Source organism: Engystomops pustulosus, chromosome 1 (genome assembly GCF_040894005.1).
Source record: "Engystomops pustulosus chromosome 1, aEngPut4.maternal, whole genome shotgun sequence".
Classification (NCBI taxonomy): domain Eukaryota; kingdom Metazoa; phylum Chordata; class Amphibia; order Anura; family Leptodactylidae; genus Engystomops; species Engystomops pustulosus.
In genome coordinates this window covers 152213852-152231026 of record NC_092411.1, presented here as the reverse complement: position 1 = coordinate 152231026, position 17175 = coordinate 152213852, and the positions used below count along the sequence as shown (strand labels likewise).

At 42.6% G+C, this 17175-nt stretch overlaps 1 protein-coding gene and 1 non-coding gene across 3 annotated transcripts in view; one reads left to right on the top strand and one right to left on the bottom strand.

Moving 5' to 3' along the window:
- R3HDM4 (R3H domain containing 4) overlaps nt 1-7102 on the top strand; it is a 38002-nt gene extending 30900 nt beyond the window's left edge. Inside the window, exons 8-9 of one of the 2 annotated variants that reach the window (XM_072111313.1) lie at nt 1636-1691; nt 5052-7102. In XM_072111313.1, coding sequence (XP_071967414.1) covers nt 1636-1691; nt 5052-5155 — 160 coding nt within the window. In that variant the 3' untranslated portion in view covers nt 5156-7102. The remainder of the gene's footprint in view (nt 1-1635; nt 1692-5051) is intronic. The other variant, XM_072111323.1, reaches the window with a different exon arrangement.
- Nucleotides 7103-16999: 9897 nt separating this feature from the next.
- LOC140087527 (U6 spliceosomal RNA) lies at nt 17000-17106 on the bottom strand. Its single transcript, XR_011850010.1, has one exon. It is a non-coding gene; the product is annotated as a U6 spliceosomal RNA (small nuclear RNA).
- Nucleotides 17107-17175: the final 69 nt, after the last annotated feature.

Genomic DNA, 17175 nt, shown 5'->3' with positions numbered 1-17175 from the left:
CCATGAACATGTACAGATCGGTTTTCTCTTCCTGGCTTTGTAGACTGATGCCTAATGTGTTGGGGTTCTTTTTCACAATTTTTTTTTTTTTTTTTTTTTTTTTAAAGGCTGGTTCAGTAAGGCTAAAAATCACTGAAACTAAGAAAATCGATCTGTATGTGTCCATAAGCCAAAATGGCTTCAGTGAAAAATCACTGCTGGGAAAAAAAAAACAATAACAGGGTGTTTTGGAACATCTATAGTATAGACTATTGAATGGAGGGCTTACACTCTAAGGGTGGTTTCATAATGGCGTTTCTTTCACATCAGTGATATTTCACTGAACCCATTTTGGCTTCTGGACACCTACAGATTGGTTTTCTCTTCCTGGCTTAGGTGATTTTTCACTGATGCCTTGCTGGCCTATTCTTTTCAATGGGCTATTTCACACTTTCTTTTTGTGTTCACTGATGACATAGTATCAGTGGAAAAAAACTAAATGTGAAAAAGCCCATTGAAAAGGATTGGTCAGTAAGGCATCAGTGAAGCCAGGAAGAGAAAACCAAACTGTATGAGTCCATAAGCCAAAATGGGTTCAGTGAAATATCACTGATGTGAAAGAAACGCCATTGTGAAACCACCCTAAATAAGATCTTTTACTGGTTTTCTGTGTATGAAGTACACAGTGCTGTAGAAAATTGCCACACCGTTGTAACAAATTGGCTGAATTTGCTCCTCCCAATCAAGGAAAGTGAATAAGACCATGTTCGCACATTTTAAAATGCAATTCAAAAGCAATAAGTCTTTGCTTGTCCCGATCACATATGGTTTTGTACTGAAAAGCAGACAGGAATGAGGACCATGTGTTTTGCGTGGTCTACATTGTTTTGTTCTAGATTTCTAGATTTATTTTTTTTAATAATATGCTTTGATGAGAAATTCTGCTCGATATCTAAAGAAACAAGCTGCAAAGTGCCCCTTAGTAACATCTGTACTTCTCTGTAGTCAAGACTGATTTGTCTACCCGACTGAAGACTTTGACTCCTCTGTTTACACAGCTCTGATCAGTTAGGGTTAACCCTTTCTGCTCTCCCTGACTGTAGTATGCAAAGGTATTGTTTACACAGCTGTGGGGATTCAAATGCAGGGAGACTAGATGTAAGCTCGCATTCATCCCACATAAACCTACACTATACAGGCTGGAATACAATTCTGTACAAGAGGGAGAATTGCAGTCTGTTTCTTTACAAATAACAGTTTCATAAAGTATATTAGAAAAAACTTCCTCCCCCACATAATTAACTCAAATGACGGTCACACTTTAAACACTTTACCTGATAAACATTTGTTGTAGTTCACCATCTTGAGTCTTTGTTTTGACACCTTTAACCAGTCAACACGTTTTCAGATGTTATAGGTTTCTATATCATGTGTGTAGTAACAACCAACTGCTTTGGGAATACAGAACTCTTAAAATGGTGCTAAATAAACAGTCTATTTCCAGATTCTTTAAATATTTTATATTTTTTAGTCTTTTTAATATGTTGGTTATGACTATATGTTAACTTTAGGATAGCCTTTATTACATATTAACATTTGAGTAGATCAAGTGCCTTATATTTCAGTCTCATAGTTTCTCATCTGGTTCTTTCACAGTTACCAGCGCCTCCTGCTGCATGCTGTTTGCCAGTACATGGATCTGGCCTCTGCCAGTAAGAACTCTGGAATTTGTTTTGGGACGGTGTTTGGGAAATCCTCAATTATAGCTATAGCTATAGTGTTTGGAAATGATGCCCAATTCATCTGTGCAGTGCATTCACTGGGCACAAGCTAACAGCACTGAATTACTTCGTTTGATGGTGGAAAACCGTAGTAAAATAAAGTTCATTGGTAGATTTTGTATACAGAAAAGCCCACTTCCTAAGGACAGTGCAGTACAGTACTTTGTGCATCTGTGTAATGACTGCACCAGATTTTGTCGGCCTGTGCAGTGGAAGCTATTGTCGGGCTGCTTCAGTCAGCCAATTGGTAAAGGTGTCTGATCAACTATTATTTAAAACTGGAGTACCCCTTTAAAGGACATCTACTACCAGGATCAAGGGTTATAAACCAAGCACCTGGAAATACTGGTGTGTTCCCCCTCTGGCAGGATCTGCTCTTCTTTAACCCCTTAAGGAGGCAGCCATTTTACAGCTTAAGGCTCAGTCCCATTTTTTGGATTCTGACATGCGTCGCTTTATATGGTTATAACTTTTGAACACTGTTACTTATCAAAACGATTCTGAGATTGTTTTTTTCCCCACATGTTGTACTTCATTTTAGTGGTAAATTTTGGCTGATAAGTTTTGCGTTTATTTACAAAAAAAAAGAAAATATGATGAATTTTCTGAAAAATTTGCCATTTTTGAAATTTGAAATCATTGAGTTTTCAGGCAGATAGATTTACCACCTAAATAAATTGCTGAATAACATTTCCCATATGTCTACTTTACATTTTCACCATTTTTTAAATGTCTGGATAATTTATTTTGATGTCACGCGGCTTACAAATCGAATAGCGCTTTTCCGGATTTTCAGAAATGACTATTTTGGGGATAAATACAGTTTTGAATGAAAATTTACATATTTAGCATCAAAACCCCCCATATAACCAACCCAATTTCAAATCTGCACCCCTCAAACTATCAGAAACAGCTTTTACGAAGATTGTTAACCCCTTGAGATCTTCATAGTAATTACATCAAAATGGAGGCGAAATTTAGAATAGTCAAATTGTGCCGGTTATACGTTCATTTAGCCCTAAAATTTACACATTTCCAAAAGATAAAAATACAAAACCCACCATACAATTTGTTCTACAATTTCTCCCGAGTGCAGAGACCCCCCACATGTGGCCGTGACTTGTTTTATGGGCGCACAGCGAGGTGCAGAAGGGAAGGAGGGCCCTACAGCTGCCAGGATTTTACTTTCCTCATTGGCCTCTTTTGAAGGCTGTAAAATTTTCGCTTTTGCGCTATTAGGGTCATGTGACGGCATTTTTTTTGCGGGATGAGATGCTTTTTCCAATGTTACCATTTTGGGGTTGGTATCACCTATTGTTGAAAATTTAGGAACTTCTTTTTGAGAGCAGGAGTAGAAAAGCATCAATTCTGTACTGGATTTTTTACTTTTTTTTTTTTGTGGTGTTCACCGTATAGACTAATAATCATATTATCTTCATTCTATGGGTCGATACGATAACGGGGATACCAGACACGAATATATTTTCTTGCGTTTTACTAAATTTGTAAAATAAAACCCTATTGTGGGGAAAAATCTATCATTTTTGTATTGCCATCTTCCAAGTGGCATAACTTTGTTACATTTTTGGCTACGGAGCTGGTTGATGGCTTGTTTTTTGCGGGACACGTTGTACTTTGCACCAGTATCATTCTAGAGTACATATGTTTTTTTGATCACTTTTTATAGCATTTTTTGTGGGATTGAATAGGTAAAAATCATAATTTTTGGAGGGTTTATAACAGTTTATTTTACGGCGTTCACCGTGCGGGTTCAATAATTATTTATTTTTATTCTACGGGTTGTTACGGACGCGGTGATACTATATATGTGGGGTTTGTGTTATGATTTAAACTTTTTTTTTTAGTTATATGTCTCTTAATATGTTTTGGGGCTTTTGGGCATTTTTGGTGATTTATTACTTTATTTTTTTATTGAATAATTTTTTTTTTTTTACTTTTTCACTTTTTCCACCATGGGAAATGAACAAGCAATCATCTGATTGCTTGTTCATAATAATACCCTGCAATACTTATGTATTGCAGGGCATTATCAGTGTCAGCCTATGCACTTGCATAGGGTGGCACTCTGCCAGTAAGATGACGTCACAGACGCCATCTTACCGGCAGTTCCTGCAGGTAACACTGGGGTCCAGATCGGACCCCAGTGATACCGTAGCAGTGATCGGTGCCCCCCGAAAATGATTCGGGGGGGGGGGCGATCGTGGGGGAAAGACACCCCATATGCATGTTAGATGCCGCGGTCGCGATGACCGCGGCATTTAACGGGTTAATCACCCGCGATCAGAGACAACTCCGATCGCGGGTGTTACACTGGGGTGCCGGCTATCAGTCACAGCCGGCACCCCGTGTTTCTCGATGCCGTTTCGGCTCAAATCTTGAGCTGAACCGGCATCGGCTCAGCGTTCGATATATCGGACGCTGAGCGCTAAGTCACTGAGCTCAGCGTCCGATATATCGGACGCTGAGCGTTAAGAGGTTAAGCTTCTATGTCCTTGTTTTTAATGAAAAAATTGTGTAAATGAGCCTAAGCGGCTCCAGGGTCAATGAACACCTATGGAGCCCAGAGCCCCTTAGACTCATTTGCATAATTTTAAAGGACATATAATGCTAAAAGATTAATGGATCCTGCCAGAGGGGACACACACCAGTATGCCAATGTGTTTGGTTTATAATCCTTGATCCTGGTGGTAGATGTCCTTCAGTCCTCAACCATGTTGGTGAGGAGAGCACAAGTAGAGTCTGTCTACTATCGGCCTATAGCTTAGACACCGATACTTCTAAGTAACCAGTGGTGCTTTGAGATTACTGGTAAATTATCTGAGCAGTTTCTACTGTGTTATATTGGCTCTGTAGAACCGTACAAGCCTATTTGTTCTAGAAATCGCTGCTGGTCATAGAATGTACCTATGACATCTCAGTAGATCCAGGGTTCTACAGGGTATTCTCCAGCGATAGATTTTCTTCCCTTTTAATACATAGCCACACATTGTAGACTTCAGTACCTGTGAACTGTATTTTGTGTCACAACAGCTGGTATTTATAGTGCCATCATCTTTTCTGATTGGAGAAGAGCTGCTACTCTGGTCGAATATGTCACCCATCTGCGTATTTCTGAAATGGCCAAATTGTATACAGCACCCAACAGCTCTAGTAATGGGCTGTCTGCTAATAATAGGATCTCTTTAAAATACTACAAATGTGACTGTTGAAATAAGTTAAAAAAAAAAATAATGTAACCAACTAGTAAATTCTTTTTCCCCCTCATTCTAGGTTCCAATTTTGAAGGCAAACGTCAGATGCGTGTGGTAAACAGGAACAGTGTGTTCTGTCCTCCAGAATTGCTGCTTTCATCCTACCTCCAGATGAAATGCTGACCTCAACCATTTACTTGAGAAACCGAATTATCCAGCAAAGTATCTGTCAACCAGCAGCATTTTTCTATATCGCTCTGCACGGAGTGTTATTATTTTGCTGTGACCTGCTATTTTCTTCTTTTCTGGTGACTTATGTATATGTACAGGGATCTGTAAATGGCAATCTTGTGTCACAATTGTCCTTTATCTTGGCTCACAGCTGAACAATAATCCTTTATGCAGAGCAACCAATGACGTAAATCAAAAATGTGTTATGTATAATTGTACATATATATTTGTATAGCTGGCTGCACCAACACGTAGAAGTTGACAGAAGCCAAATGACTTTGTACAGGATAATAGAGATGTCTGCAGAGGTTTTCCATCTTAAATAGTCACTAGATTTTTAACAAACTTTGAATCAATAGTAGGTGCAAATATCAATATCACTTGTTGCCTTTAAATAGTGTATTGAAACGCAACACAGAGCAACAGGTGTTCTGTATTGTGTGCAATTGAAACGCAATGTGTACGCCCAATCTTCAACCTCCTGCACATGAACGGAATGGAAGCTGTCATCCAGCCTTCAAATTTGTGGCTGCATCAAGGTCCCCATAGACTTCTAGCCCCTAGATATGGTGCAGTGATCTCACGCTGTCTCCCCACACCATGACTGAACATGGAAAATTACAGGAGATGCCTTTGTTCTGCTTTATTACACTAGCCTTTCTATGGAGAGGGGTGCTCTCTCCTGCACCCAGCGAGCATCCTTTCGTATGCATGAGGCCTGACAAAAAAAATCTCCTGTGAATCCTCACTAGAGCAGAACTATAGTTAGATGTTTCAGATTGGAGACATGATAGCAGTTGGTCTCTATTTACCCACACTGCTAAAGTAGAATGCAAGTCATAAAACAACCACAAATAGTGGTGTTCTTCATGTACACCTACTGTACTAAAGATTTAATCAAAGTTTGTTGAAATGCTAGGTTTTAAGAAATGTATATGTATGTATGTATATGTGGTATTGTCTCATCACATCAAACTACCCTTCTAAGGGTATCCTCATCATAGTAACCTCTTGCCTATTTTTGAAAGTTTGCCAGTTATAGGCCTTTGATTTTTGGAGTCCCCTTTAAAAAATAAAAAAATGAAGGGGCCATGGAGTCTATAAAACATAGTGGTCCCTGCAGGTTTTAATTCTCAGCGCCCTCTACACAGCACCACTTCCATCTCAACACTGTGCAGCAGTGTTCACAATAGGCTACAGTATAACCACCTTATGGAAACTGTTTGGATGGTATTGGAAAAATATTTCTTAGATCATTAATTCTATCTACTATTACAAAGCTTTTGTAGGCACAATGTTTATGAATGATCTACTAATGGTGCTAATATACTTTTTCTACCTTGTGTACACAGATATTTCCATGTATTGTCTACATTGTAGCAACAGATGGCTGCCAATTCCATGATCCAGTCGGCTTCATGCATATTGTGAGCAGTACCCCCTATTGTAAAATAAGGTGCTGTTTCAGTGTTCTAAAGTTTTATGATCTCTTGTACCCCAAAGACTTTGGACTGCTGTCTTTTGCACACAAAGGTGCATTTTTTGGGCCACACACAAGGAGTCAGAGGTCACATGTCATAAGTGTGTGACACAGGCCGTGAACAATAGGAAATGCTGCTTGCACACTGTGGTAGGAATAGGACCTGTTCTGAGTTTTTATATCGGGCAGTTGGCTCATTCACAGGGCCGTGGAAACTATGGCATGTGTATGAGCCCATTAAACAACATGAAAACATATTCTAGACTTTTGTTTTCTTTTTTTTGGTTTGTGTGCAGGGGGCCTAAAGCTCAATACTTGTGCTTTCTTCTTGATTGTAAAGCAAGGCTTGCATGCTGTTGCAGGTGCTAAATAATCCTAATTGTGGGTACAGTGTGTGTAATAAATGGGTTCAGAGAGAATGGAATGTGCCATGTTTTATTTCTTATCGCCTATGAAGCATTGATGTGCCTGCATCACGTCGTCGTCAGGTTTGTTTGTCGGTGAGCCAAATTTCCGATTCAAACACGAACTCCTTCATAAATGGCCAATAATAAGTAACAACAAAGTTCCTTTAGCACAGTGGTAACGTCTGACTTTCACTATTATATAAGTAAATGGACTACTTGGATAGAACATAAAGCCTTTGGAAGTACTGAACAAATCACAACATGAACAAAAGGTTTAGTCAAAGTCCAGACCTTTGATTGACTATAAAATTGTTGTTCACAAATGTTTTAAAACCAATCTGACTGCGCTACAGCAATACTGCAAAGGCAAAAAATGTGGAAAGCTGGTAAACACAACAGACATATTGCTCTCATTACAGTTTAAGATGGTTCAGGAATCTGAATACAAATTCACACCATGCTTCCTGTAATTTGTAATATTTTTATATATCTTTTAATTATTTTCTAACACTTAAAATAAGTTACATTTATGGTTGTACCGTTTTAAAATGAGGAAGAGTTCATGGTCTATGAATTCATCTGATGTCATGGCAGAGGTCAGGTGTCTCCTGCCTGTTACACTAGTCCAGTCCGGAATACGGATGTCCCCTAGCAAAAGCTACTTTCTGTATGACAGTTTAGGGGCAGTTACTCACTGCTTTTACAGATTTTATAATAAGCTATATTAAGCGTCATAAAATAATGTACCCTACACTTTACAGCAGTCTGCACTATGGTTAGTACTTTATAGCCTCCTTGGGTGGTTTAGTACATCTTTTTGATGCTACTAATTACCTGCAGGTTGTGCTGTGAAACCACTAGGCTGTGGTTCTCTGAAAACCTAATCACCAGCACATCCAAGTAATGTGATAACCCAACTTCAGTGTTTTACACACAAAATAAAGTTGTTTCAACAGGTGAAGAATGGAAATGCTTGTTGGGTCTATTGCCACCAGTCCCAACAACATCTGGGATGGAGGTGATTATAGGCTAGCTTGGTTGTTCATGGAGCCTCACTAGAACTTGGAGGTGGAGCCCTTGCTTATGAGATGTTTGGGGCGACTTCTATAATACTATACATTTTTTTTTTATTTGAGATATATAATTAATATCTAACTTCAAATTTGTCTAGCAAGGTTTAACCGTATGAAAATATTCCATATGTATCACTGTGGCTACTGGATGATAAATCTGTAGAATCTTTACAGTGTATTGTCTAAGCCTTTGCCTACCTGTTGGTTTTGGCAGATCGCTGATTCCGGCACAGAAATAAACGTAACTGTTGTTGCGAACCCGATCAAGGATTCTTTTCTCATAAGCCTCGTCCATATTTTCGATGCTGAAACTAACCACCAAATTTTTGCAAAGATTTCAAGTCTTAGGCTCTTATCATAACATCACAGGAGGGGTGATTACAGTTAAGATGGTGGCAGCCAATGCACCTGCTGTTACATGCTGCCAGCAACTTTGCAGACAGCATGTAGAGGGTTAACATCCGGTAAACTAAAAGGATGATAAATCAGGGACATTTACTCATAGATCTGGGCACTGTGTGACTCTGCTAATCTTTTTATATTTGTTATTAATGGCCTCGTTCCTTCAAAAAAATCAACTTTTAAAACTATGCTCCTAAACCTTTAAGGTCTATAGGGGAGTGTTACCAGATTCCCCCCGTGCTGCAGATTCACAGTTCTAGTGAGCTGTAGTGAGTTTGTCATGTAGAGGTGGGGGGAGGGGGGGCTAGCATAGGGGAGAAGTGATTTAATTAGCAAAGAAATATAATAATAGTATTGTTGCTTGTCTGCATCCTGCTAAAGTAAATTCAACTTGATAGAAATATATTGCCAATAAACATTTATTAAATTACATCTTTTTGATGTGAGTTGTATGGTGCTTTTCTATCTGTACGGATCGGTGTCCTCGATATAACCAAGCCTAGAAATAATGAACATGCACATGATTCAATAGTGTTTTTTTTTTTAAGATCATAGGAGAAGTGGAGGATTATGAACGTAAAGTGGAGAAAAAAAAAATCACCCTGGTCCCTTTCATTGGTCATCTTGGGCTAGCTTCACAAAAGCCAATTTGATCAGACAAACTTACTGGCACACAGTATGTACACTGATATAGGGGAGTTTGGGACTGGGTTTTTGCTCAGTTCCTATGGGTTTCAGTGGTTCTGTCCAGCCCCTTAGTCTGTGCTATTTACCATAAGCACCTACTCCAGTCCTTCATATATCACAGGAATAACATACAACCCTCGCAGATACAAAAAGACTTTACTAACAACATACATGTGACAAAGTAACTACATAAAATACAATACAAAATACATAGAGAACACAACTGCACACAAACCTCTTTTCCTGTCCCCTTCTGGACCCCAGTAATGTGTATGTATATACAATATAATCTAACACTACAGCAGCTCCTGGATATATCCTAAGGCAGGAGTCACATCCAATACCTGACCATATACATGTACATATAGAGACTCATGCACAATAGCATCTATATATCTAATCCTCCAATACACGTGCAGGGCAGAGATCCACGTGTGAATGGGATACGGCTACAGGTTGTACATGTAGTTACACTAATATATACATACTCACTGTAAACACTTAGTTATGTATATATATGGTAAAACACATAACACCTGGAATATCTATCGGTACACGTATAAAGTCTACTATATTATAATAAGTACTATGTTATAATTACTTATAAAGTTATATACATACACAGAAAGCACACACAATATTTGACCTGGTTCCTTAAGTGCTAGTCGTCCAGGGGGCCAGGAAGCAAGAGAGCTTGATTTCTGTTTTTACCATGCTTAAATATCCTTGTGTGTAGTCCCTTCCCACCCCCTTATAACTCCACCCTAAGACCCTCTTAGGATAGACCCCAGTAGTGTGCAGGGAATCTCACACCTGGTTCATGGTGGCTTCTTACTGTCAAAGCCTTTTGATATGTTAATGACTCAATGGCTCAGTACACACTGACATCATACCACAGAATATCAGTGGCTGCTATCAGTATATACTGTATCCATTTACACTATATGTAATATAATAATAGAGCAGAAGGTCCAGTTATGAAGAATGTTCCCCTGTAACATACACGTTTGTGCTGTCTGCATATTATGTGCTTACAATGCTCCGACAGAGTGCACCAACTTTTTTTTGGTCCACCTTTAACATAGGGCGTACAACACATTTCAGTCGGACTCTATATGATAAATGTTTTGCACAGAATGCCCCTTTCAGTGTATAATTTTGCGTCACGGCTGCACTATACCAGAAGCAACATGAAATTCTTTTTCCTTTGTTAATTCAGTGGCTTGGATATGTGAAAGACATCCCTAAACATTTCAATCCACAATACAGTAGATACGTTGGGGGAATGTAAAAATTACTTAACTTTTTGGTGTGCAAACCTCATGCCTTTTTTTTTCTTGGACATGTATATTTAGGACCTGGCTTTATTTTACTGACCGATCTTTGCTTTTACTGTTTCACAAGACTTTTTGGGCGCAATTTGTGGTGCTTATTTAGACCAGTCAATAATCTTCAACCCCCTTTTCGATGTGGAGTTTTATTTTTGACACTTAATTGTGTTACTTGTGATGTGCCACAAAACAGTACTTGTGCCATGTAAGTATGAGGAGATAAATAAAAGTGGGGAACCAAAAGTAAGGGAGGATAAAATGAACGAGGGGGTGTTATATGAGTCCTTACGGGGTATTGGCAACAGGAAGGGGACATTATACTATGTGGGGTCCATTAACCCCTTCACACCACTATGTTCTATAACATTGTGCTGCTCCAGGGGATGTATGTGCAACACCCTCGCCGATGCAATGGCGAGGGAGGGTTTGCGAATACGTCCCACCTGCATGTAATCACCTTACACTACATGGTCCTGATAGGACATAGGGGTATTGCAGTGGTGAATCCTGCCTGGCAAGGCAGAGGTTAAGTATTTTGTATGATGCAAGATGCTGTTGTCCATTGATATGTGTTACATCCTGTCCTCTGTAAGCTGAGATGTGATTGGAGGAGCAGCCACCACCTGACCAAAGGGAGGTAATAAAACCTCTGGCCAGGAATGTTCTGGAGGATTCTGAGAGAAGTCTCTCCCAGAAAGAGAGAGGTCTCAGATTCTGGAGAGAAAGAGGACTTTCGGAGAATCCTAGAGATCAGTGAGTGAGTGAGTGAGTAATCTCTATCTAGCCCATACCAGAGCAGGAAGAGCCTAGCCCCTGCCTCTGAAGAGTGGAGCATCAGACTAGAGTTAGTGTAGTGAGGAAAAGGGGTATCATCTTACCTTTAAAGGTGATACCTGAAGCCCTACAGGACAAGCTGAAGCTTCCTACCAGGACACAGCTGCCTCCCAGCCTGCCCTCTACATCCAGGCTGGTGAACTATCTCCTGAGGCTCCCTCCAACTCACATCTCAGCACCCCATCTACCTGTTAAAGGCACGTTTGCTGCGGTTCCTGCCGGTTCAAATAAAGAACTGTAAGTTGTTTTCTTCAACTTCTGTCTCCGTCTGGTCCCTGCTAATACGGCTGCCTTCATCACCGGCACCCTGTCCATCACCCAGAGACTCACACTCGGGACATTAAGGGGTTGCCCCAGGGAGATCCGCTATAGCAGCCTCTCCCTCTTCATTTCTTGCCAACACCACCCTGCTGGAGACCTGCCAGGCTGTAGGACAGCCCTCCGGTTTCCCCGTACCAAGCACCGTGACAATAGCGTGCTTAGGCCGCAACCGCCAGCCACTCTGGTACCGCGGGCCCCGGCTGTCTCCAGGCCTCACCTCAAAGGGCTAGGCCCCGGTGGGGGATGTTGCAAGTGGCGTCACGAACAGGATTGATACTTCTGTGCCTTATTATGGCATTAAAGACTTTCCTTTATTAAAAAGACTGTGCTGCCTAACCCTGCTGCCATCCGGGTTAGGCCCAAGTAATTGTGTGTTTCTGGATTGAAATGTGTTATACTGCTGCCACGTGCTGTCGAGCGCCGCTCCAGCACTCAAGAGGTTAATCCCTGCAGGAACTGTACCAGCTCTGCTACATCCGGCGCTGCCGCGCCTGAAGATTTTTACCTCAGAAACTGTGGCGCAGCAAGTAATTCCAGCCCGCCAAAACTTTCACTGGCGGGAAACCCAGAGACATCGCTAAGCTCCGCCCCCTGCGCGTATGGCGCGAATCCTGCCTCAGCGCGCTGTGGCGCAGCAGAAAATTCAGCCCGCCACAACTCCTGGCGGGAAAGACTCAAGCTCCGCCCTCTGGCGCGAAACTCTCCCGCGCTGCAACGCCAGTGAGAGCCCACGAGGTACCTCAGAGTCAGCGCAGCCGCCATCCAGCATCAGAGAGGTTAATCGGCCATCTTGGATTTCTCCACGTCTTCTGTCCTGCCGACATGCCGCACAGCCTCCGAGATGAAGAACCAAGTGTCGTATGGCTTGCCCACGAGCCTCGGGCACCTTCCTCTGCTGCACCGCTTACTGCTGTCTCCCGTACGCAGTCTTCAATGGCGGATTCTCCACAGCGGCTGCCTCCTCCGATTCCGGACCTCCTGAGGACCACCGCGGATGTGAGTACCATGGCCCCCAGGGCCTATATCACAGTGACTGTGACTATATCTCCCTTAGCCCCGGCTGGGGTACAGTCCGGCCTCCCTGCAGAGGGTCAACATCTCCCCATAGGAGGCCCGGCTACAAAAGGGACTCTCTTAAAGGGGCCTGACCCCTTATCTAATGCTGCTGACCGTTCTGCGGAGTATCCAGGACCACCTGCTAAGAGGCCCAGGCTGTCCGGTGAGAACGCCCTGCCAGCTACAGAGGTTACCACCGCCAGCGCAACAGCGCCCCCAAGAGCTACAGGTCAGTCCAGGAACAACAATCCTTCAGCTGTCAGCAGTGAAGAAGTTACAGCTCCTGCGGTCATCATCATGCGCTCCACAGCGCCCCCAGCTACAGAAGGTCAGCCAGAGAAGTGCCTGTCTCCTTCCTTTGCTGAGATGCCTGCCGCCGCAGATGACCTCCCTGCTGTTCCAGCTCCAGCTTTTGGGTGTTCCATGTCAGCAGTTCCAGTTTCTACCACCAGATGTCTTCAGGTGACAGATCTCAACACTGCTTTCTTCACCCAGGCTGATGATGTCCCTGCTGCAGTTCCTGCTTCCATGCCTGCAGCCATTGCTCTTGAGCAGCAAGATTAACCCCTGAAGGGCTGTAGCCCACTTCAGGTACTGTACTGTACATATTGTATATTTCTGTCCTTACCCCAAGGAGCCAGAGACTTTCCTGAGACTCTTACCCTTATTTATCTCAGTCCAGAGATTATACATTGTCTTGTGCTATGATAGCACCCCTTCCTCTGCCACAGCAGAGATTTCTTCAAAGGACTCTGTCCCTCTACACATAGAGGAGACCCTTTGCTTCTCAGTGCACTTTTCCCCACATCAAGGGCTGTACCCAGAAGATGGACTTTGTCATTAGAGACCTTCTGAGAGACTTTTGCCAGATACTCCAGGGAAAAGTTGCTATTGCTATTGATTATCATTTTGCACTTAATGCCTTCCTTTTTAGGTACGGACATTCTGTTTGCACTTCCATGCCTTTTCTTTGCAGGAAAAGAGACATTTACTACCGTGCTACCCTGAGTAGCCTATCTACCTCTGTAACGTTTGTACCGTTCAAGATGTGTACCCATTGGGCTCCTAAGCCAATGTGATCTTAACCTGTTTGCACACTGTCAGAAGATATGCCAGTAGTCTGCATTAACCCTTTCATAGGCTTTTCAGGTTGTAGTGTGGCTGTGTCGGACCGTCTTTCTTGTAAAACACTGACCGCTACCTGATCCCTCAAACTGAGGTTTGCACGTGGGGGTAGTCCGTAAACTGCGGGTCTTTAGGGGACCGGGGGTGTTACAGAGTTAGCACCTGGATGCCACCCATACATGGGTAAGGATACCAGTCAGGAGGTACTTGTGTCGCATATGCTAACGCAATGCAGATAGACACCTTATATAATTGCCGCCAGGGAAGAAGCGTTGATAAAACAAATATACAGGCCTTGGTGCAAGGAGTGGATTACAGGACATGACACCACACCTTTCCTACTGTACAGTTCGGTTTAATGGCGTCAGCGACCAACTGTCATACAGCTACATGTTTTTGTCTTAGTCCGACACCAACCCAGGTGCCTGTCTCCAGGACCATGGGCGGTTTGTCCCTACACCTCACATAGCCTGCACTTCCAAGAAGTGCCCTTAGCCCCCTCTGTGCCCCAAACCATCTGTAGTCGAGCCGAGGGCGGCTCTTTCAATTGCCCCCGGGGTATGCAACACCCTCGCCGATGCAATGGCGAGGGAGGGTTTGCGAATACGTCCCACCTGCATGTAATCACCTTACACTACATGGTCCTGATAGGACATAGGGGTATTGCAGTGGTGAATCCTGCCTGGCAAGGCAGAGGTTAAGTATTTTGTATGATGCAAGATGCTGTTGTCCAATGATATGTGTTACATCCTGTCCTCTGTAAGCTGAGATGTGATTGGAGGAGCAGCCACCACCTGACCAAAGGGAGGTAATAAAACCTCTGGCCAGGAATGTTCTGGAGGATTCTGAGAGAAGTCTCTCCCAGAAAGAGAGAGGTCTCAGATTCTGGAGAGAAAGAGGACTTTCGTAGAATCCTAGAGATCAGTGAGTGAGTGAGTAATCTCTATCTAGCCCATACCAGAGCAGGAAGAGCCTAGCCCCTGCCTCTGAAGAGTGGAGCATCAGACTAGAGTTAGTGTAGTGAGGAAAAGGGGTATCATCTTACCTTTTAAAGGTGATACCTGAAGCCCTACAGGACAAGCTGAAGCTTCCTACCAGGACACAGCTGCCTCCCAGCCTGCCCTCTACATCCAGGCTGGTGAACTATCTCCTGAGGCTCCCTCCAACTCACATCTCAGCACCCCATCTACCTGTTAAAGGCACGTTTGCTGCGGTTCCTGCCGGTTCAAATAAAGAACTGTAAGTTGTTTTCTTCAACTTCTGTCTCCGTCTGGTCCCTGCTAATACGGCTGCCTTCATCACCGGCACCCTGTCCATCACCCAGAGACTCACACTCGGGACATTAAGGGGTTGCCCCAGGGAGATCCGCTATAGCAGCCTCTCCCTCTTCATTTCTTGCCAACACCACCCTGCTGGAGACCTGCCAGGCTGTTTCCCCGTACCAAGCACCGTGACAATAGCGTGCTTAGGCCGCAACCGCCAGCCACTCTGGTACCGCGGGCCCCGGCTGTCTCCAGGCCTCACCTCAAAGGGCTAGGCCCCGGTGGGGGATGTTGCATATGGAAAGCAGTAAAGTACAATATACTGCTATAAAGTAGTATTGCAGTATATTGTATGAGCAATTAGACCCCCAGGGCTATAGTACCCTAGGGCAGTGATGGCTAACCTTGTATAGACTGAGTCCACAAACTACAACTAAACCCCACTTATCGCAAAGGGCCAACATGGAAATTTAAGCAGTAACTTCTTGCTCCCTTCCCTGTCTTAGCTCTTAATCGTATCAGTATCCTGAGAACTCCAATACAGTAGGAACAAGGAGGACAAAATTAGGTTCCCCTGAGTAGGAAGAAATTTCGGGCCTAGAGCAGGAGCTACAATCATAATCCAGATCTGACCACACATTCCCATGTCTCCTGTAGTCTCAGATAACACTGAGTGCAGCAAGTCTTGGGCTGTCTGGAGATCCATGAATATACCATGCGTCCTCTTTGGTGATGGCCTGGGTGCCCACAGAGAGGGCTCTAAGTGCCACCTCTGGCACCTGTGCCATAGGTTTACCACCACTGAGGGAGTCTGAAATAATAGTAAAAATCAAATGGAAAGAAAAACATTTACCCTTTTCCATAGAACACATAATAATCAGTAAAAATCATAAACATGTTAAGTAATGAAACATCCCAAAATACCCTATCAAAATTTTTCTATCCTTAAATATTTGAATTTAAAAAAATTAACAAATGGTCATATAGGTCAGCGTGTCCTGCAAAAAAATTACACCTTACACATCTCCATATACCAAAGAATAAAAAGAATTGGTCTCAGAATTTGTCAAAATGGCAATTTTCTTTTTGTACAAAAGATTGAATAAAAAAAAAAATCTATACCAGAACCTAATACAACCTATATAAATTTGGTATCTCTGTGATCGTACTGATCCAAAGACTAAAGCGGAGGTGTTATTCAGAGCCCACAAGGATATGCCACAAATACATTTTTTAGTCAATTTCACTGCACTTTTTGAGTGTTTTGAGCTTTCCAGTACATTGCCAGGAATATTAAATGGCGCCACTAAAAAGTACAATTTGTCCCTCAGATAACAAGCCCTCAAACATCTATATAAAAGTTAAAAAAAAGTTATGGCTTTTGAAATGGGGCATGAACTGCGTTCAGGTCGATACTCTATGCTTGCAGGTGGGTAGAGGTGGGTCAATGGGCATGGTTTAGTAGGAAAAAAAAGGGGGTACTTTTTGTCCCTCTTTGTCTGTCACAAAAGTTAGAAGGTATGCAGTGGTCAGTCATTTTGCTGTGTACTGCGATATTTTGAAAGAGATTTATGCTGACCTCTGCAATGGAGCCTGTGATATAAGTGACTGGCATCTCCTTCTGCCTTTCTGCCCATTATCCCCAGCCAGTCTATATATGTAGGTAGGTATATATATATTATAGAGAGAGAGAGAGAGAGTAAAAAAATATATATCTATAATATATATAATATATATATCTGGCAGGTCTGAAGACAGTGACATAAAGTATACAGTGATTCACGATAAAGCAATAAGAAACCAAATATCAGCAGGACACAAAATATGGAACGCTTCACGAATTTGCGTGTCATCCTTGCGCAGGGGCCATGCTAATCTTCTCTGTATCGTTCCAATTTTAGTATATGTGCTGCCGAAGCGAGCACGTCTTAGCCGTATGCCGCAGCGGTATTTGTACTCCCCAGAAGTCGGACGTGTAAGCTCATGGAGACTGT